The sequence below is a fragment of the Canis lupus genome, chromosome 18, assembly GCF_003254725.2.
Source record: "Canis lupus dingo isolate Sandy chromosome 18, ASM325472v2, whole genome shotgun sequence".
NCBI lineage: Eukaryota > Metazoa > Chordata > Mammalia > Carnivora > Canidae > Canis > Canis lupus.
In genome coordinates this window covers 33,522,803-33,543,316 of record NC_064260.1, presented here as the reverse complement: position 1 = coordinate 33,543,316, position 20,514 = coordinate 33,522,803, and the positions used below count along the sequence as shown (strand labels likewise).

The following is a 20,514-nucleotide window of genomic DNA, read 5'->3' as shown; positions in this document are numbered from 1 at the left end:
CACACAGCTGTCAGGCTGTCTGCCAGTGGGTATTTTTAGGGTGTCCTCCTTTTCGTGCCCAAATCCAAAATGTCTGGATACGTTTTTTTCCTGACGGTGGTTCCAATTCCTCATGTATCTAATACTCATTTGAAATGATTCATGGAAAAATGCCTTCGCTACCAATTTCTTTGCGCCACAGACAGTGTGGTTTTTAAATAATGAGAGATCTACGCACACACACGCGCGCGTGCACGCTGCCGCCCAAGGCCGGCTGCTAGGATCACGCCCAGGTAACCACGGCGGTCACGCGGGAGCCGGAGCTGTGAATTCTCCCGGGAGGAAAGCCACGGGCAGCCGCAGACCCCCGAGGGGCCCCTCCCTGGCCTGCCACGGCCGCGGGCCCCAGGCGGCTCCGGTCCTCCCCAGCCCCCTTCCCTCGGGGGAGGGGAGCGCCCTGGGGACCTCCAAACAGCACGTGAGCCCCCCCCCCCCCCCCCCCGCCGCCCCACCTCAGCACGGCTTCCTGGCCCTCCTCCTTCCCGGCCAGCTCTGGAAGCTTCTCCACCAAGCAGAGCCGCTGTGTCTTGGGGCCCGCGCTCTGGTTCCACCTTCCTGCCGGGCGCTTCCTTCAGGAGGCCGCAGCTCCGCCCGCGGCCTTCTTGCTGTGTCAGGCCCACGGTGACCTACCTGGGCCTCCGTTCACCGTCCGTCCCCGAGACGACCACGCTCCAATGACACCGGCCACAGTAACGGCTGTGGTGGCCTTCCCTGGGAGTCCGCCACGCGGGTCACCCGGCCGCCGCTGCTCCATGCAGGACAGTGCCGCACAGCAGTGGTGGCAAGTTATCAGACCCCTCCATGCCTCTACTTCCCCACCCGTGCAATGGGGCTGTGAAACGCGCCCACTTCCCGCGTGCACGCTAACGAGCGCACACGTACAGGGCATAGCCGGTGCTCAGTAAACGCCCGCTCATCCTCGTTCAATCCTTCGACTGCTTCAGTTCCACCCCGTTTGCGGCAGAGGAGGTCGAGGCGCAGGGAGGGCCGAAGCCTCGCACAAAGCTCTCCCCGAGCACCGTTTGTACCCAGGCCGCTTGACCCCGGGCCCGCGGGCTCTCCCAGAGTCACGATGGCTGTTTTGAACGAACCAGGGCACCCCGCATTTGTTGACCGTGACCGCGGGGGCAGCGGAGAGGTGGGCCTGGCTGTGGAGCCAGTGTGAGGACCACAAAGCTGATGACACCCCACACCTCTCGAAGTCAACCGGCGGCTGGGGTGGGGGCCCTTCCAGGCTGTGGCCCATCCCTTCCACCAGGCAGCACCCCCCCCTCCCCATGCCCCTCCGCCTCCCGGGCTCTCTCCCTGTCTTTCTAAACCAAGGGCAAGTCTCCTGGTTCCTGGCACCTGTGAGCACACAACTCTTGAGCTCATGGATAGATCCCGACCACCAGGCGAGGCCCGTGCCAGCGTGTATGAAGTTCTGGGCAAATTATAAAAAAAAAGCATCCTCTCTAGGGAGAAAAAATTTAAAAGGCAGCCCTCTGAGTAAGACCAACTAGAAAAGGCACCTTGTGTTCAGGCCGACCTGACGCTGCATATGTCTCCCACTCGTGCCCCTCCCTGGGTCCCCTTGTGCAGTGCAAAACCTTCACATCTGTTTTTAGTGGCCCTGCTCCCCGCTGGGGAAGGGTTGAGACCCGGATCCTGCGGCTCTTCAGCCACTAAGCTGCCAGGACCATGACGTCCTCGCCTATAACATGAGTGGACAGGGCAAAGCATGCCTCAGCCCCCTCCCACAGTGGGAACGGTGGCATCATTGTGATCACAAGAGGTGCTGCTACCATCGACGGGGGGCCGGTTATCACCCAGACGCTGCCCTAAGCGCCTTTTCTCAGAGCCCTCACCCACTCAGTTCTCACTACCACCTTTCCATGGTGTGAATACCCGTCTTTTATAAAAGGGGCAACTGAATTTGAGAGGGCCCAGGAGGGGAGCCCAGAGCTGGGACACCCGACACAGAAGCCAAAATCCATTCTGAGCCTCGACGACCCCAGGCCACCTCCACCCGGGGTGAAAGCCGCCGCTGCATGCCAGGCCAGGGCCCTGTCCTCACCTTGCTGGGCAGCGAGCACGCTGGGAGGCGCGCACGTGGGGCTGGGGGGGACCCCTACCGTTCGTTGTTGAGGGCCATCCTCGGGGGGTCCAGGTTGGGGTTCTCCATGGACTCCATCTGTGGACACCGCAGGAAGTAGTAAAGCGTGTGGAGGGCGTCGGGGGACCAGGTGATGGGCTGGGGCGGCTGGCGGGCCTGGCGGGCGGGGCTGGAGCCGGGACACAGCGGGTGGCGCCCCTGCATGTGGTGCATGGCACGGGAGACTAGGTCACCTGGCGGGGAGGGCGGGAGGGAAAAGACCAAGTGAGTCCCCCACGCTCACCTGTCCACGGCTACTGCTCGTGGCTCACGGTGCCCCTCGCCCTCGTGCATAATCACCGTTTCCCGGAGCCAACAGGCGGGGGCGGACACTGTCACCGAGACGCACAGTAGCGATTTCGTTTCCTTTCACTGCCAGTCTCGCCTGAACAGTTGAGCTCAAGCCTCGGCAGGGCCGGTCTCCTCCAGAATTTAGGCTAATGTGGTTTCTCTTTCGACATCCCCACGCCCTCCACCCGCCCGTGGGCCTTTCCCCAGCTCCCTGACCGAGGGAGGCCCAGCCTCTGACACCCAGTGCCTGGCGGCACGGTGACCCTCCCCTGAGCCACCCTGTGCAAAGCCCAGGTGCTTGGGCGGGGAAGGTCCCTCCATGTCTAACACATCGGGTCACACGACCGCCTCCACCAGCCCCGAGTGCTCAACTGCGTGCCCAGAGTTCAGTTTCCCAGAAACAGGACTTCATTTGGTCCTTTTAATGCTGGGGCCAAGTAGTATCCCCACTTTACAGGTGAAGAAAGTGAGACCTAGCTGGTAAACAAACACCCACCCCCGACGCTCCCCTGGTCACAGGGTGGCTGCGGTGCCCCGAGCTTAACCAGCCAAGGTCCTGTGGCTAGTAAATGGTAGAGCCTAGACTCGAATGCAGGCGTCTTTGACTCCAAAGTCCATGAACTGTGACCCAGGCCTGACCCACTGACGTCTGTGGGGTCCCTGGGTCCCCATATCCTGTGCTGTGTTTCTGCCCAAGTCAAGTTTTCAGTCTCCCACCCGCCCGGGGCAGGAAATGTCCCATCATTGTGTGAGACCACAATGCTGAGACAGGATGGGCCAAACAGCCCCAGACACCTGCGGGCCCCTCTGTTCTGGAAAAGTGGCTACCCTTCCATTCTCCCCAGGCCTGAGAACTGGGGCCTTGCCTGTGGGCCAAGCTTCCCCTCACCCGGGCAGTTCCTTAGGGACAGCCCCTTCCAGGGAAGGCCTCTGGACAAGGCTGGCCACGAAGCAAGAGAGGCCCACAGGCTGGAGTCTGGTGAAGGGCATGCGACTTGTCACAGAACCAGCTCACGTAGTCAACTGGCCTCCACTGCAGCCTCTGTGAGTCTGGCACTCTGCTGCCCCGTGTCCCCAGCTCCCCACACGGGGTCCGCTGCAGGAGGGGTGCCCGGCAAACATCTACAGGCTGCAGAAGTAGCCTTCCACATTCACCTCATTTTAAAATACAGCTTCCGGTGGGGCCTGACTTGAGCCCATCAGCGGCCAAGGTCTCCTAGGCCAGCCTCCGCAAGGGCGTCTGGCTTCCGAGCAGGGAAAATGACAGCCCCGGAACTGGAGATCTCCGCTAGGCTCTCCATGCCTCCCCCACCTTCCTCGCTCCACACCTGACTCTGCTCGTCCCTGCGACTGTAGCTTAGCTGCCTGGACACCTCCGGGAGTGGCTGCCAATGCCTTACGGACACCTGGCTCCCATCCCCAGGGCTCGGATTTAATTGGTCTGGGCAGGACCTAGGCGTCCTATTCTGTAGAGGTTCTGGGGATCCCTGGGTGGCGCAGCAGTTTGGCGCCTGCCTTTGGCCCAGGGCACGATCCTCGAGACCCGGGATCGAATCCCATGTCGGGCTCTCGGTGCATGGAGCCTGCTTCTCCCTCTGCCTGTGTCTCTGCCTCTCTCTCTCTGTATGACTATCATGGGTAAATAAAATTTAAAAAAAAAAGAAAATTAAAAAAAATAAAATAAAATCTGTAGAGGTTCTGTCGGTGAATCTCGTGTCCAGTGAGGTTAGAGAATCACCCGGTTAACGGATGAGAGCACAGATTCCACAGCCAGACACGCCTGGCTTCCGATCGGGGCTCTATTTCCAACCAAGCACCTTATAGAGGTTTCTCATCAGAGCCTCCATTTCCTCATCTGTAAAATGGAATAATTGTATCTAACCTCAAAATCATGAGGATTCAAATAAATAATAAGTATCATGCTTGGCACAGAGTAGTTGGAAAAGTGAAATACAAGACCACTGCTATTACTGTCCTATTGCCATTATTCCTCCATCCTACGGACCACCTCCCGTGGTGCTCTTCCTCCCAGGAATTTTTCCCATGCAGTCAGGGTTTGCCCCACATTTCCCAGGACACGAGGAGTCTGGGCCCTGAAATGCTAGGTCCCAGCCCTGCCCTCGGGCTCCTGGGTGGCAGAAACTGGCATCGGTAACATCCCAGGCCAGGCCGCCTCGCAGCAGCAGAGCTGGCTGCAATAAGCTGAAACCTGGCTTCTATTTCTCCAGGTCAAAATGTCATAACTTTTGGCAGGATCACAGGACCACAAGGAGGAGAAATCAGAGAGTTCCCGATAGCATCAAAGAGAGACCTTGTGGAAATACTTCAAAGGCTTGACAAGGTAAAAGCCATTATCGTTAATTAGGTTTATGATGGTTTTATTGTTATTGGTGTAGAACCCTTTTGGCAGCACTTTTCCAGCCAGGATGCAGGCAAGAAAATCAAGGAAGAAATGGAAGAAGCGGCCCTTAAGCCTTCCCTTAAGGGAAGCCAGGCACAAAGAGGGGCCTTCCAAAATTTGGGGGGAGGTGGGGTCACCGCCGAGGGGCAGCTGGAGATGCAGGTCTGCAGCCTCCGAGGTCCAGGCCCAGCTGTGTGCCAGCCTCTCCGAGCCCAAGCAGCAGAGGCCTGCAGACAGCTCCGACCAGGCATCTAGAACCCTCACTGCTCTGCCGCCAGGGCAGGCTGCTCACTTTGGGTTCTCTCCCCAGGGCGATCTCCCTCCCTGCCACCTTCTATGGTCTAGGCTTGAGACTCCTCTGATCCTCACAAGACGGGATTGTCGTGAAGGAGGTATTTCCACTTTACAGGCAAGGAAACAGGCTCGCAGAAGTTAAACGGTTTGTCCTGGTTGCACCAGTGTGAGTGAACAGCCGGGACTCGATCTGGGGACCCTGCACCGCAAACACATGCTCTTGGCCAGGGTTCCGTGAGAGTGCGGTCTGTGCCCCAGGACCGGTCTGCAGTCTGGGTTGTTACCGTTCGTTATTGGGTCACAACAGGCTAATTTTAGAAATGGAAACTGAGCTTTAAAAAGTCCCCCAGCAATCTGACAAAATGATTTTATGTCTAACAATTCTTAAAAAAAAAAAAAAAAATTGGCTTGCATTTTACATGTCTTTGATTTCGCTTTTCTAGACGTTCTAGAAATTTCTATCCTGTTTTACCAAGTCTGTAATGGGGTGGGGCAGAGAATCCGCACTCCCTCCCCCCTCACCAGAGCTGATTTGAGAAGTCATGGTCCAGACTGGCCTGCTCTCTTGGTTTCGTGCAGGTGGGCGCTCAGAGCCACTCCAGAAGGGTCCTTGTACTCGAGAATTAGCTGATCCTAAGCTCCAGGACACCTTAGTCTGAAGTCCAGAAATGCCCACAAGGCAGGGAAAAGCAAGCCTGCACTGCTTGCTAATCATGAGAGCCTTGGTTGGAGGTGCTGTGGGCTTGTCTGTCCCAGCCTCGGTATGAGCCACCAAATAAAAAGAGCACGCAAGAGTCAGCAATGTACCTCTGTCTTCAAAACGAGGCCCACATCATCTGACTACCTTTAAAAAGAAATGCTTAGTTTTATTTATCTTCTCCTCTTTCCCATTTACCTTTACACGGGAGGGAGGGACAGAGAAAAATACAAGTGCCCAAGTTCCCTCTGAAGCTGGACCTGAAACAAGAAGGAAACTTCTAGACCTACCTGGCAGGCTGGTCCTGGCCAGGTGCAGGGAGTTAATGCATGTTAGAGCCAGGGTAAACTTTTAGGTACAGGGAGCTCGGTGCCAAGTATCACTAGCCTCATTAGGTTCTTCAGTCTCAGGGAGGAAAATCTGCATTATCTGCCTCCACCTTCGTCTCCTCCCTCCTTTGCAGTGGGTTAGCAGAAACCCCAGTTTCAGGGTGAGGGAGGTGGGGCAACATGGCACACGATACAGCCCATTCCGGCATCTGTGAAGAGGTGCTAGGGGGATGCTTCTTCCCTCTGCCCCGAGCAGCAGCTGAAACAGGATGTGGACGCACCCTAGGTGGGATTTAGGAGGCAAACAATGGACAGTACAGAACTCACTCCTTTACACGCACATTTACACACACACATAGCATCAGGTGCTATTCCAATAGCGGGGATACTGAACAGCAGCGAACAAAGCACAGGAAGTCTGTTCTCATGAAGCTGACATTCTAGTCAGGGGAAAGAGATGACGAAGTATTTACAAGTAAATATATGACATAGTTTAAGTGGTGAGCAGTGCTCAAACTACAGTTGTATGGGGGGAGGTGGAGAAATGAGAATGGGGTGCTCATCTATATAGGGGTGCTCACGGAAGGCCTGTCCAGAAAGGTATCATTGGGGCAGAGATGAAGAAAATGAGAGACCAACATATTTGGGTATCTGGGGGAAGTGGTCTCAGGCAGAGGGAACAGCTAGTGCAAAGGCCCTGGGGTGGGAGGATCTTGGCCAGGAGGCCAGCGTGGCTGGAGCACAGTCAACAAGACAAGAGCAGTAGGCGATGAGGCCAGATCATATATCGGATTCTGAGCTATGGTGAGGATTTTGGATTTCAAGCCACGGGAGGATGGAGGGGATATTGAGCAGATGAGTGACACAATCCGCTTTGTGTTTGACATGGCCCCAGTTTGGACTGAGTTGATAGGAATGGAGGTGGCCAAAGGGCCAAACTAGAACTTGGGATATTTTTAGAAGGTAGAAGCATTAGGGGCTGAATGATAAGGGCAGAATGATGACAAGCCCTCCTCGGAGGACATCCCTAAATAGTCCTCCCTTTGCCTGGCTGTGGTTTTAACGGGCACAAAGGCCGCCCTGGTAAAAGGCGAAGGATCAGACTCTAATCCTGATGTCAGCCGCCTGAGATGCTGGTGGGCGGGCTGCTGGCCGCATCTAGGGGGCCCACAGCCCCAGCAATTAAGCCAGACCTCCTTGAGCCCACCTCTTACAGGGTCCCGGGGGGGCCCCGCACCGGCCCAGACTACAGTGATGCCGTCCAGGAGACACAGAGCCTTCTCCCCCAGCCCTCTAATGAATCTGCTCTGGGACCTTGAACCAGGCACCTTCTCTCCCGCTCTGGGAAGGGGCAGGAAGGGTGGAGGGCGGAGGCTGTGTCCTGAAGAAGCAAAAGGATTGCCGTTAACCGTTCACCGTTCAGACAGCTCAGAGCAGTCACGGGGGGGAGGGGCTGGAGCAGAGGGAACTGCACCTGTTTCCACACCATGCACTTCGACCCCTGTGCGTGTTCCCGCCCGCCGCTGGGCGGTCTCGTGGTGCCGCCAGGGAGAGCTAGGGAGGAAGAGCATGCAGCCTGATGTCTTAAATATTGGAATGAGAGAGGGAGAGATAACAGGAGGCGCATGGGATTTCTTGCCTAACACACTCTTTGGAAGCAGCTGCCAAACAGGACCTAGACTAAGGGGTTTCCCAGTGTGTTCCACAGAGCCCTGAGGTTCCAGAAGCCCAGGGCCACTGCAGGGCTGAGGCCACCCCACCACAGCCAACCTCAGCCAGGGGAGCTCTGCTTTTATCTTCCATTTTCTACACTGGGATTTCAGGGGACGCTTTCTTTTAAGAAAGAATAACAGGTCTAAGTCCAGAGCATCGTGGGCCAGGTGGGGAAAACAGATGAATGGATCGGACCAGCTATAAACTACGGAGGTCTGTGACCTCGGAGGGAACACATGCTACCCACGGAGCTGCTCAGCTCCCCCTGACTGCTGCCCTGCAGGAACGGGGTGCAGAGTCACTAGGTCATCTGATTTTTCAGGAGAAACCGGTGATCCAGATTTGCATACGATTAAGCCCACAGGCCGACCAAACCATACGTGTTTGTGGGCCATCAGTTTGCAATCCCCAGCCTTGGAGGATCTGGCTTTCAGAGAAGGCAGCACGTGTGAAGGGGGAGGAGGCCAGACTCCAGACTCCCCCGACTTCTCCCTTAGAGCCGGCTAGGCTGGGACGCGCCACACTTACTCAGCTCTGAGATGCTCCCCACACAGGTGGCCAGGAGGGACTGCTCCAGGGTCCGGAGCTCCAGCTGAGCATAGGCATCGGCTCGCTCGTCGTGGCCCAGGGACCCACCGTTGTAAGGACTGAAGTACGCGGGGAGGGAGAGGACACCTGTGGGGAAACGGGCAGACAGGTGAGTTCAGGAAGGAAGCAAAGGTCCACAGGCCCAGCCCGCAGCTTCTGGTAGAGTGGGGGTGGGGGGTGGTCATGGGCAATGAGGACACTCATCTCTGATGTCTACGGAAGCCAGAGTGAGGAGCGGCCCACTTGTGGGTGGGGTGCTTGGAGCCGCGTAAGGAACCGGCCTGCACGAGCTCACGGGCCACACAGGGGTTCATTCACTCCTCTGCTGCTTCATGCGCGGAGTAGAGTGTCTCCCTCGGACTCTGCAGTGACAGAGGCCCGGCCTTGCCTTCATGGACCTCAGGGGACAGGAGAGTCTACTATAGTCTACTATGTCCCCCCAAAGCGTGGGACCCCCCTGCCGAGTCCTCTCACTTCCTCATGCTGCCCCCTTTCACTCTTCCTGCCAAGACGGGGCGAGGGCCGAGCGCAGGGAGAGGGGTGCTGTCTTCCCCGCTCCAAGGAGGGGACGCGTCCCAGCCACTGGCCAAGTCCAATTAGTGTTTTTCATTAGCACTCCAGCACCAGAGGGACAGGGCTGTCAGAATCAATCCTGGAGGGTGACAGCCTGTAAATTTCTCCAACTAAATGTGTGGCTTCTTAGAAAGCACCAGAAAAGCAAAATCAGCCCGGCTCAAAATTACATGTTGGTTCTTAAGAGCACGCGGCCACAGATTCCCAGCCTTCGGAAACTGCCATTTCTTCCATCAAGGCATCTTCGTCCAACACCCTGCCCCCTCCCACACACACACCCCGCTGAACTTTCTTTTTTTTTTAAAGAAAAATACCCACAGGAATTTAATCAGTCACTTTTGGGAATATCTCTTAAAAAAATTCCTTGAGATGGCTGGAGAGCCCCTGGGATGTGGCCAAATCCGGGTCAGCCGTCCCCGTCCTGCAGAAATACAGCGAGGATGGTGACAGCCAGAGGTGGTGAAGCAGAAGGGTGAGGACAGGGCCCTGGGGCCGGCACGATCGGGCTCCTGCTTCTGGCTCCGCCACTTACCCAGCGGGGTGATCTGGGGTCGGGGTGCTTGCGTGTCAGCCAAGGGAAAGGAAAGAGCCTCGCCTGCAGTGTAGCCACGGGGATCAACCGAGCTAGGGGATGGCGATGCCTGCACCGGGGTGTCCTCAGAAGGGGGCCCTGCTGGGAGGTTGCTATTACTTCTGCTATGTGCTGGGAATGTCGGCTTCATTCACACCACCGACTTATTCTTTCTGCGAGTAGGCTCTGCGGCCTCTACCTTAGATATTGGGGGACGGATGTGCAGAGAGTTTGAATGCCTCGTTCAACGTGGTGGCAGAACCAGGGTCTGACTCCGGATCCGACGGGCTCTCCAATGCGTGCACCTTGCCTCTTGTAGGGCCCACGTCCAGCGGGCACCCCACCAAGGCTCACCTCTGGCTGCCCGGCTGGGGGCCCGTGTGAGCCCACGCTGCTGTGTTACGGCTGCCCGGGGCACCCAAGGAGCTCCCCCTGCTGTGGCCTGTGTTTCTCTCCCACGGCAGTCTTCCTCCTGCCCAGACCCTGGCGGTGTTCTCCGACAGTTCTGCAGGTTCAGCTGACCGTCAGCCCTGCCCCGGCCTCCCCACCTTCCTCTGTGTTGCCCCACTGTCCCCTGAATCCCCCCACCGTCCTGCATGGGGGCCTCTCCCATTGCATCTGGTGCTGACACGGCGAGGCAGGGAATCAAAGCACTTCCTCAGAGCACTGTTTCTAGTGGGAGAAGGAGGAGGGCATGGCTGGGTTCCCCCTGCCTCCCCAGGCCTGCTCCCCAAAGCAGAAACTCTCCCCGCTGGCTGAGTACCCACACCATTAGGAAGAGCTGGCTCTGAGCATTAAAACAAGTGAAACAAAAGAGAATCCGCTCCCCTCCAACTCTCTCTCTCTCTCTCTCTCTCTCTCTCTCTCTCTCCCCCCAAGCTCCAACCTAGAGTCAGCTCCAACATTTGGGAGAGTTTCCACACATCCACGGGGCCGGGCAGGCTCTGCTCCCCCTCCCTTCTTCATTATTAATCTACAGAAACAACACCGGGGACATGTGGATCAAATTTACAGCGCTTAGTGCAAGGGAATAGGAAATTCAGCTGATTTGTCAAAGGATTCCCAGAGAGAAATATTATGTCAATGGATCCAGTAACAGGAGCTGGCAGGTCCATTAATAATAGTTCCCATTTTCCTAGTCATCACCCACCATAGGGGCCTTCACTTAATATTGTGGCGAAAGTAATTATGAACCGATTATTAATAACAACAGTCGATGGCATCACAGCTTTTGCATAGTACACCTTTCGCTTTTAAGAGACGTTCAGCATGGAGCAGCGTGTTCTTCCAGCGGGAGGAGCAGGGAGGAGCAGGGCGCTCGGTGTCCTAGCAGCCACGTCTGGCTTCCACGGGGGGCTTCCTGTGTGCCAGGCACGGGGATAACGGTGTATGCATCGTCACGTTTAGCCCCCACCTCCATGCAGGATGTACCCTCTGCACCCATCTCACAGATGAGGAAACCGAGGCCCCTGGAAGACTCGCCCAAGGTCACTGAGGGGCAGACAGTAAATTGAGGCCAGAATTTCAATCTCTCGGGTTCCAAGCCGTTGAAATGAAATGACACTCTGCCCGCGGCCACCTTGTCCTTTAAACAGCATCCCCCCCCACACCCGGTGATTTGGGAGAAGAGGGGTTCCAAACTGTGTGGGCCTGGGGTTTGACAGGAAGAAAGAGAATCTAAGACCCAGAAATGGGACTTTCCTTTTAACGGGTCCCCAGGCACTTCTTGCCAGGGGTCCCTGGAGGCCTCCCGGGGAAGTCTGCAGATGGAGGCTGTCCTCTTACTCCCTGGGATCTTTCCAGAATGCAGCTGCCCCGACGAGAGCCTTTTTAATGTCAATCTGAAATTCATATAAGCCTGTTCCTCAGCAGCTCTCACTGGAGATGGAAAATCTTTACGTCCTCTCAACACTTTAGAGCCTTTGCCCCCCACACATTCCCAGCTTTATGATAGGGGCCGCCCAGGGCAAGGCCATTCTGGGAAAAGGGATTTAAAACACACACACACACACACACACACGAAAAGAAAGAGCAGCTCTCTTTTTTTTTTTTCATTTTTGTAAAATCCCTAGGAAAAGTTGTTTCTTTCAGTCCTGATGGAAAAGCCAGCATGCCCGAATGTTTCCCCCAATGAGTTAATAAGGACATCCCTGATCACTCCCTGCTGAACTCCACAGAAGTGATGGAAAACCCTCCCGCATCCCTGGGTTGTCCCCGACGGGCCGCGGGGTCGGCAGTGGTAGGAAGCAGTAAGTCTGATCCAGGTCCCCCCTGCTCACCCTCTTCTATAAAGCGAGTATCGGGCAGCCGGGGTGGCTCAGCGGTTTAGCGCCTCCTTCAGCCCAGGGCGTGACCCCGGGGTCCTGGGATCGAGTCCCGCATTGGGCTCCCTGCATGGAGCCTGCTTCTCCCTCTGCCTGTGTCTCTGCCTCTCTCTGTGTGTCTCATGAATAAATAAATAAAATATTTATAATAAAATAAAATAAAATAAAATAAAATAAAATAAAATAAAATAAAATAAAATAAATAAAATAAAATATAAATAAATAAATAAAATAAAATAAAATAAAATAAAATAAAATAAAATAAAATAAAATAAAATAAAGCGAGCATCTCTGTTAGACGACACATCCATCACCTTCCCTCACTCAGTTTTGTGCAGTCTGGTTGCCCAGCTCCCGAACCTCAGAGCTCATTACATCACTCCCCAAAGCCCTGGCAGCCTCCTCCCCAGGCCTCCGGAGCCCAGGGTCACATCCGCCCCTCTGCGTAAGGACAGCCTGAGAGTCGACCCTGATGGAGCCTCCCTCCTCCTCCACCTGCAACCCCCCTATCAGCCGCAAGCCTGGCTGCTCTGACCGACCCCGGTGCAGGCCACCACCTTCCCCTCAGCAGACACAGCGCCAGGGCTCCTCCCCTGTGCCCTCCCACCTGCCTTGCCCACCCTTGCCTCCCCTCTCTGGTGGGTGCTCAGACTTGGCCTTGGACTCTTCAGTGACTGCCCACCGCCCCTGCAGCGAGGTTTGGTGACCCCCTTCCCACAGGTCACCAGAGATCATTTTCTTTCTCTGAAAATGAGGGACGAAAACAATTCTACCGGCGAGTGGGGGCGATCCCCAGCACCTCCCGGGAACGGGCAAGGTCTCTCCAGGCTGTTCTGTGAGTTTGGTCACTTGGCTCTTTTCCAGTTTGGAAAAGGAACACATTTTCTTCCCAAGAGACTGGCCACCAGTGCCCAGAGACAGGGCGCCAGTGAGTCAGGTGGGGAACCCAGGGAGCAAGGGGTGGGGGGGGCGGGCACCCCGTCTTGTGCTCTGTGGTTGCCAACCCGGCGTCGACCTGGTTTCAGCCTGCAGGGGTGCCCGCGCCCCAAGCAAGCACCCAGCCAGACGCAGATGGACGGCACAGGGGCTGCAACCCAGACTCCAGGGCGAAGGCTTCTCGGAAGCGGGGCCTAGGCCGAAGGCCAAATCCAACGGGGAGAGATCATTCTCTCCTCTGTGAAACACTGGGGCAGAGTCGGTGGCTTCTCGAGTCTTCTCTGGCCTCTCTGCTGGGCTCTAGCCCCGCGGGGCCGCGCTCAAAACCTTTCCCTGCTTTCCATTCCACTGTCTCACGTCTAAGCGCCAACGGCGGGCACAAGCAGACCCTGTTGTTCCGATTTCCTACGGTTTAATCTCCCCCACAGCTATAGTACCCCCCTCCCCGGCACGCACGCATGCACAATTTTAAATATAAAGACGTCCTTTTTTTTTGGTGAAAACTGGATTTACGGTCCAGCTTTTCTGACCAGTCATCAAAAAACCATTGAGACTGTAATATAACTGTCCCCCCAACTTAAGCTATTACCAGCTCTCTCCCCAGGCTCATAAATAGTCTTTCCAGGGCACCGTGACTACGGTGGGCCCAGCCGCCCGTGCAAGCCTGCGTGTCCAGCGCCCTCCCCCGCCCCGGCCCACGACACCCCCACCCCCCCACCAGGCTCACTAGCAACCCACTCAGGGAAGCTCATCTGTGAAGACAGCAGAGGCCACCCCCTGTCTCCTGTTTCTTTAAAATGAAAACCGGGATGCAGAGAATTACTCTTTTATTGCCCCTGTGAGGAAACTTGGCAGGGTGTGTTCTGCTGGTTTTCTTAGGAGCTGGAAGCTTGGGTGGGGTTCAATCCATAAGCTTCTGAAAATAAAATTATATTGCCCCACTGAACGGTCTCCAAATAGCCCGCATAATCCAACACTTCTTACTTTTTAAAAAGTGTTTCCATTCTCTGATCTGGAATTTTATATATAGCACGTTTAGCGCCCAGTGTTGGATGTTAGTCATACTGAAACAAAGTGCTGAAAAGTTAAAGCACGGATATTTTTCAGAGGGACCCAAACGGAGCACAAGGACAGTCGATTCTAGAAAAACTTCAGTGAGCAGTATTTCTCCTGACATTCTGAGTCCAAAAAGGTTGCGGGGTGGGTGTTGAGGCTCGGACGGGGCTAGGGGAAGGCAGAAAGAAGTGAAAACCTGGCAACCTGTCCATCGTTCACGTAAAAATGATTCATCAAGAATAATCAAAAGCTCACCTAACGCGTGGCCAGAACCCATCTGAAGATGAGACCACCATACTGTGAGGCTCAAGAGCTCAGGTGGGAGAAGAGGAGAGCCAGGGGGAGACAGGAGTGTGGTCTGAGTTTGGGAAGCAGGTTTTGAACACGGGTTGGCTAATAATGAATGGAGGGGCGGCTCGGTGGCTCAGGCGGTTAAACATAGGACTTTTGATTCAAGTTCAGGTCATGATTTAGGCTCAAGTCATGATCTCAGGGTCGGGACATCGAGCCCCACATGGGAATCTGTGCTGGGCATGGAATGGAACTCGCTTAAGATTCTCCCTCTGGGAAAAAAAAAAAAAAAAAGATTCTCCCTCTGGCCCCCCTAAAAAAATAATGAATGGGGATGGGCCACCACACGGTGAGTAGTACTCTACGCCTGGGATGGGATGAACCCCAGCATCTGAGCCCACGGGAAGACCCCAGCAGAGGTCTTATTCCCAGTAGCAGGTAGCTAATGCTGTTACTAGCTCCACTGACCAAGGAGGGCCACCGAGGTTTGGAAGGCCAGGTCACTAGGCTAAGGCCGCAGAGATGGACAATGGCAGAGGCGGGATTTGGACCCAGCCTGCCCGATGCAAATCCATACCGGTCACCCCATCATAGCCTCTCACACTCAGGCTCTCCCCATTCGAGCCCAGGGACAGACTCTTCCTTCTGCACTTAGGGTTCCGATTCCTAGTGCGCCTTCCCTTCTTCTTCAGAGTTAGGAAATTAAACACAAATAATTGTGCTCCGGTTAACATCTTACTCTGGCTAAGTTATCAGAACACCGATGGCTGACGGTGGTCACCCAGTCAGGTCAGGCCCAGGGGACGAGGAGCTCACGATTAAACAGTAAGATAATAATGCACATTTATGGCTGCCCAGGGAGCTAGGGGCCGGAGAACCCAGGGCAAGATCAAAGGCCACTAAAGTACAACCCGCTCATTGCCAGCATCCTCCATTATCTTTAAAATGATGATTAAAAAAAAAAAAAAAAAAAAAAAAGGTCCAAAGCAAATCTCACCATGAATTCTGGGCTGGAACTCATCTCCCTCTGGAATCCGTGACCGTCCTGGACCTGCTGGCCGTGGACCCGCTTGGGGAGCTGGCCTCGGGGCTGCCTTTCCCATCCAGCTGGCAGCAGCCCTTCTGACCTCAGGGCTGCCTCACCCGATTCTCAGGGGGCTCCAAGCGGGGCGAGGATTTATGGGGCGAGAGAGGAGCCACCATACAACAACAGCCCAGCAAAGCAGTTGGTGGCGGGGTGGTGGGGGTGACCCCAGAATCTCCACGAGGAACGGTGGCTCCCTGGCATTCTGGCCACTTGTTTAATAGGTATAGGTCCGACCTTCTGCCACTGACCCAGAGGATGAGTGCTGGGAGCCCATAAAAGAACAAACTAGTAGAGATCATGGATTGCTGCTTAATTTGGGGGGGAGTAAAAAACCTAATAAAATGCAGTCTGTTCATTGCCATTTCCCTTCTTTGCAAGGGAGTGAACTAAAGCCAGAGTAACCAAGCAGATCAATTTCAGGAAATTAAACCTAAAGGTGAACCCTGGAAAAACCAGCAAGAGTCACAACATCGGGCAGTACGGGGCAGAAACCTCACAGTGACCTACTGAGCTTTTTCCCATGGAAAAACATCTCCGTGGTGTTTAGAATACTTTTTAAGAGATTCTGGGTGGCCTCTCTGCAAAGTATTGATGTAACACATCAAGAACTCGAGCGACCAGGAAGCATGAGTCTTGGAACTGCCGCCTCTTAAAAAAAAAAGGAGGCACCGCATGACCGGGGTCCTTTGGCAAATGCCGCCCCTGCCCCATAGCGGGTGAGCACATTAACTCCTGTGAGCCAAGGCCAACACAGAGCCACTTTTGTGTAAAGGCAACGCAGTTCACGTGCATGGCTGGGTACGCACACGCAGTCATCATCACCCTAAAATACCAGCCTTTCCCCCCCAGTCAGTGCACACAGCCACCCAGGTAAGAGCGGTTCTCTCTCTGCTAGGGTGAAAAAACAGTTTGAATTACCATGCTTTCTAAACTTTTTTTTTTTTATTATTTTTTTACAACCAATAGGATTTGTTGGCGTAGTAAAATGTGATTGTTATAAGGGAAATGGGGGGCGGGGAGGGAGAGCTGTCCTTAGAGAATGAGGAGGGTGACCAATGTGTCTCCTGAGCAAAGGAATATCCATAACTTCAAATATGATAGAAGATAGATTAGTTATCAGAAATTAAATATTTATATAGGAAAATAAGTGAATGGGTAGCCCAGGTGGCTCAGCGGTTTAGTGCCGCCTTCGGCCCAGGGTGTGATCCTGGAGACTCGGGATCGGGTCCCACGTCGGGCTCCCTGCATGGAGCCTGCTTCTTGACCTCTCTGTGTGTGTGTGTGTGTGTGTGTGTGTGTGTGTGTGTGTGTGTGTGTCTCATGAATGAATAAATAAAATCTTAAAAAAAGAAAAAAAGGAAAATAAGTGAATGTTAAAAAGAAAGACTATAAACGTGTATAAATTCTGTAAAGAGCCCAGAATGGAGGTCACCTATCATAAAAGATCATTCTTTTTTTTTTTTAAAAGATTTTATTTACTTATTCGAGAGAGAGAGAGAGAGAGAGAGAGAGAGAGAAAGCATGTGCACATGAGCAGAGGGAGGAGGAGAAGCGTCCACTGAGCAGGGAGCCCGATGTGGGGCTCAATCCCAGGACTCCCAGATCATGACCTGAGCTAAAGGCAGATTGCCTAACTGACTGAGCCACCTGAGGAACCCCCAAAAGAGAATTATTTCTTTTTTTTTAAACATTTTTTTAAAGATGTATTTATTTATTTATGATAGACACAGAGAGAGAGAGAGAGAGAGAGAGAGAGAGAGAGAGAGGCAGAGACACAGGAGGAGGGAGAAGCAGGCTCCATGCCAGGAGCCTGATGTGGGACTCGATCCCGGGACTCCAGGATCGCGCCCTGGGCCAAAGGCAGGCGCTAAACCGCTGAGCCACCCAGGGATACCCGAGAATTATTTCTACAGGGGGGAATTTTAGATGAATTTTTTTCTCCATTATTCTTCATACTTTTTTCTACTGGTTAAATAATGACCACATGTATTTTAATAAAAACAAAACCATAATTACAACCATTGTGAGCTCATGGAGGCCCCCTCCCAAAAGAAAGGTAAATAAAAGGAGAACATGGTTGTTTTACAGAAATATTACTAAAAGAAAATAAAGGTTAGAAGAAAGGATATTGTTTTTGGAAGAAATCCAGGTAGAAACTGTCCTACGTTGCTACCGAGGAGGTAAGATTGTGTATGCATGCCTCATTCTAAGAACCTGCCCCTCTGAGAGCCAGCACCGTCACCTGGCCAGGTGCTGGTGACCCCGGGTGACCCTGGGGCCACATCACCCGTCGGACTCCTGGGGCGTCCTGCTGATGCTCGGCCCAGCTGTGTCCCCAAGCCATTGTGATCATGACACAGCCCGCACGGTGGGCTGCACCCCCGGCATCCACCAGGGTAGGTGCAGGCTGCAATGTGCTGGTAACTGCTGACAGGGACAGCCAGGAAAATCTTCGCACCACCACAGGCCCAGAATCAGCAATCAAGAAAAGGAGTCTTGGGCTGCCAGCACTAGCGTGGGGGTGTCAGTGGGCACCGGGAGGGGAGACAAGCAGAGCTCGGACCACACCTCCTGCTGGGGAGCAGTGCTGCCTGGAGGAAAAAGAGGGGGAGCACAGAGGTCCCCCCAGGGTCAGCCCAGAGGCGAAAAGAGGGATAAATAAGCCAAGCACCTAAAACACAAAGTCACCCCGTGGGGGTTAAAAAAGGCAAATATCACAAGGCCCAGGGCAGATGGCCAAGGCATTTATTAACAGATCATGAGTGCATTAGTCAGAAATTTACTGCACTGGAGTTCTTCTAATAAATGTAACCTGCTTTAGTTTGGGTCCCATTCCAAAGGGTTTCGACTATTAGGCTCTCTAGATGATTTAATAGCACGAGTCAGAGAAAAAAAGGGCTTAAAATCCAATTCTGAACCTTATTAGTTGTGTGACCTTGGACTAGTTGCTTAACATCTCTGAGCCTCAATGTGCTCATCCGTGCAAAAGGCTTAATAGCTCCTAGTTCACAGGATCGAGGATTAAAAGAGGTGAAGTGAGCATTTAGCAAAATGCCTGACACATAGTAAGCGTGTAGTAAATGGGGCCGCCCTTATAAATGGCTTCACTGATTCCCAGGGCCACTGGCTTCGGAATAAAATCATCAGATACCATTTAAAAGCACTCACCACCATCAGGAGGAAGGGATGGACCTGGAGCCAATCTATCCCGTTATTTTTCTAAAGACCACCCCGGTCTCCGTGGATAACGAATCATGCTTTATTCACGAAAGGTTATTTGTTCTGTATTCATCTGCTCCCTCATTTATACAACAGCGATTTACTGACGGCCTAACCATGTGCCAGAAGTAGCTACGCTCTGGGGACGGAAAAGCGGACACACAAGGTCCCCACCCTCTTGACGTCTTGCAGTCTAGGGAAGGAAGGCAGTCGGCACACCAGCCCAGTCAATGCTATGGAAAGGGCTAGAGTCAGAACAAGGAGCCCAGAGGAGCGGTGTCTAAGCCCAGACTATCCAGGGCTAATGGTCAAGGAAGGCTTCCTGGAGGAAGGGACATCTCAGCTGATGATGAATAAACTATTTATAGTTTATTGAACGGGTTGGGTGGCTCTTCCACGGAAACGAAAAGCCTATTTGAACAGGTTGGGTGGCTCTTCCACGGAAACGAAAAGCCTATTTAAGGAAGGTTCGGGTAAGTGATAGGTTGAGGAGAGGCCCGATGGGATTTGTCATGAAGTCGAGTTTGTAGAGCAAGCACATTATTTGTACCAGACTCCGTTTATTTGCAGCCTGGGAGGTGGCTAATGGAGATCATTGCCCTCTCCCCACCCACCCTTGGAGCCAGTACTAATCCAAGGGTTAGCAAACATTTTCTGTAAAGAGGCAGAGTAAATATTTTTGGCTTTGCATGTCTTGGTCACAACCATTGAACACGGCCTGTGTAATACGCACACATAATATGCAAACAAACGTGCATGGCTGTGTTCCCCGTACGAAAATGTAAACACAAATTTGCATTGCACATCATCTCCGTGGGTCATGGAATAGTCTTCTTTTAATGAACCTTTTCAACCATGTAAAAACGTAAAACTCATCCATAGCTTGTGGGCCATATGGAAACAGGTGTCAGGTGGGCTTTGGCCCCGGGGTGGTGCTGGCCCCACCTGCGTACTGACCCAGAGCCTCCTGAGGGGACCGAGACGGGGAGAGCGGAGCGATGTGACAGGCCTCAGGGGAGGTGCCGGGGTGGAGGGCACCAGTCACAAGAGTCTAATGGGCTGGGGCTCTGTCCTGAGGGCGAGGTGGACCCACTGAAGGGGTTCAAGCCAAAGCTGCGCATTTCTTTTGGCTTTTGCGTGAAACACTTTAACGTCAAAGACAGATGCAGTAGATCGTATTTTTTGGAACTGAAATTCAGCAAGATATCATTTTTAAGGCCGAATAAGTGAAGACTGTTATTTGGCCACCTTTAAAATTGGTGATGTTCCTGGGTCAGCCTTCAGCAGTTGGCAAACTTCAACCTACCAGGCTCAGAAAAGCAACTCACGAAGATCGGGAGAATTTTTACAACACGTACCTTGAAATCTGGATCAGAGCAAGACACCCCAAGGCTGAGTGTGTTGGGGGCAGCAGGGCCCAGAGGCAATAGAGCCCCCCTCAGAACTCATACGGAGTGTACGCACACATTCCCACCCCCAAACACAGAGGAACGGCCGCTTGCAGGCGGCTAAATCCTGCAACAGAGAACACATTCTAAGGCCCTGGGACCCTCTGTGTCAAGGTTAACCGACGGCCCCAAATTTGGAATAAGGATCTGGACAGGCTACGGAAATTTTAGCATCGTGCTATTCCCATGATTCATTCACTTATGCAAATGTCCCTATGTGCCGATTAATTACCCTGAGCTTGGCAAGAGGAATACAGAGGTTGCGTAGACTCAGGATCCTGCTCCAGAGGAAAGGGAAAAACACGGAGGCAGATAATTAAAATGCAGCAGGATCCGTGCAAGAGGCAGGGTCTGGAGTCCGTTAATAGAAATTTGGACGAGTCTGGAGAGAGGGCTTTTGCTATGTGCGGTCATGAACTAAGGACAAATAATAACAGGACAATTCAGAGAGACCCCACTTACTCCAAGAACCCCAGAGGGATTTGACAGATTTATGAGAAGCAAACAGTCCCCGGCCAACCCA

At 53.6% G+C, this 20,514-nt stretch overlaps 1 protein-coding gene across 3 annotated transcripts in view; it reads right to left on the bottom strand.

Moving 5' to 3' along the window:
* The window catches only part of ABTB2 (ankyrin repeat and BTB domain containing 2), a 167,334-nt gene that overhangs the window by 34,517 nt on the left and 112,303 nt on the right, over positions 1-20,514 (bottom strand). For 2 of the 3 annotated variants that reach the window (XM_025452441.3, XM_025452442.3), the window contains 2 exons: positions 8,427-8,573; positions 2,154-2,367 (listed from right to left, as the gene is read on the bottom strand). In XM_025452441.3, the coding sequence (XP_025308226.1) occupies positions 2,154-2,367; positions 8,427-8,573 (361 nt within the window). The remainder of the gene's footprint in view (positions 1-2,153; positions 2,368-8,426; positions 8,574-20,514) is intronic. The other variant, XM_049096661.1, reaches the window with a different exon arrangement.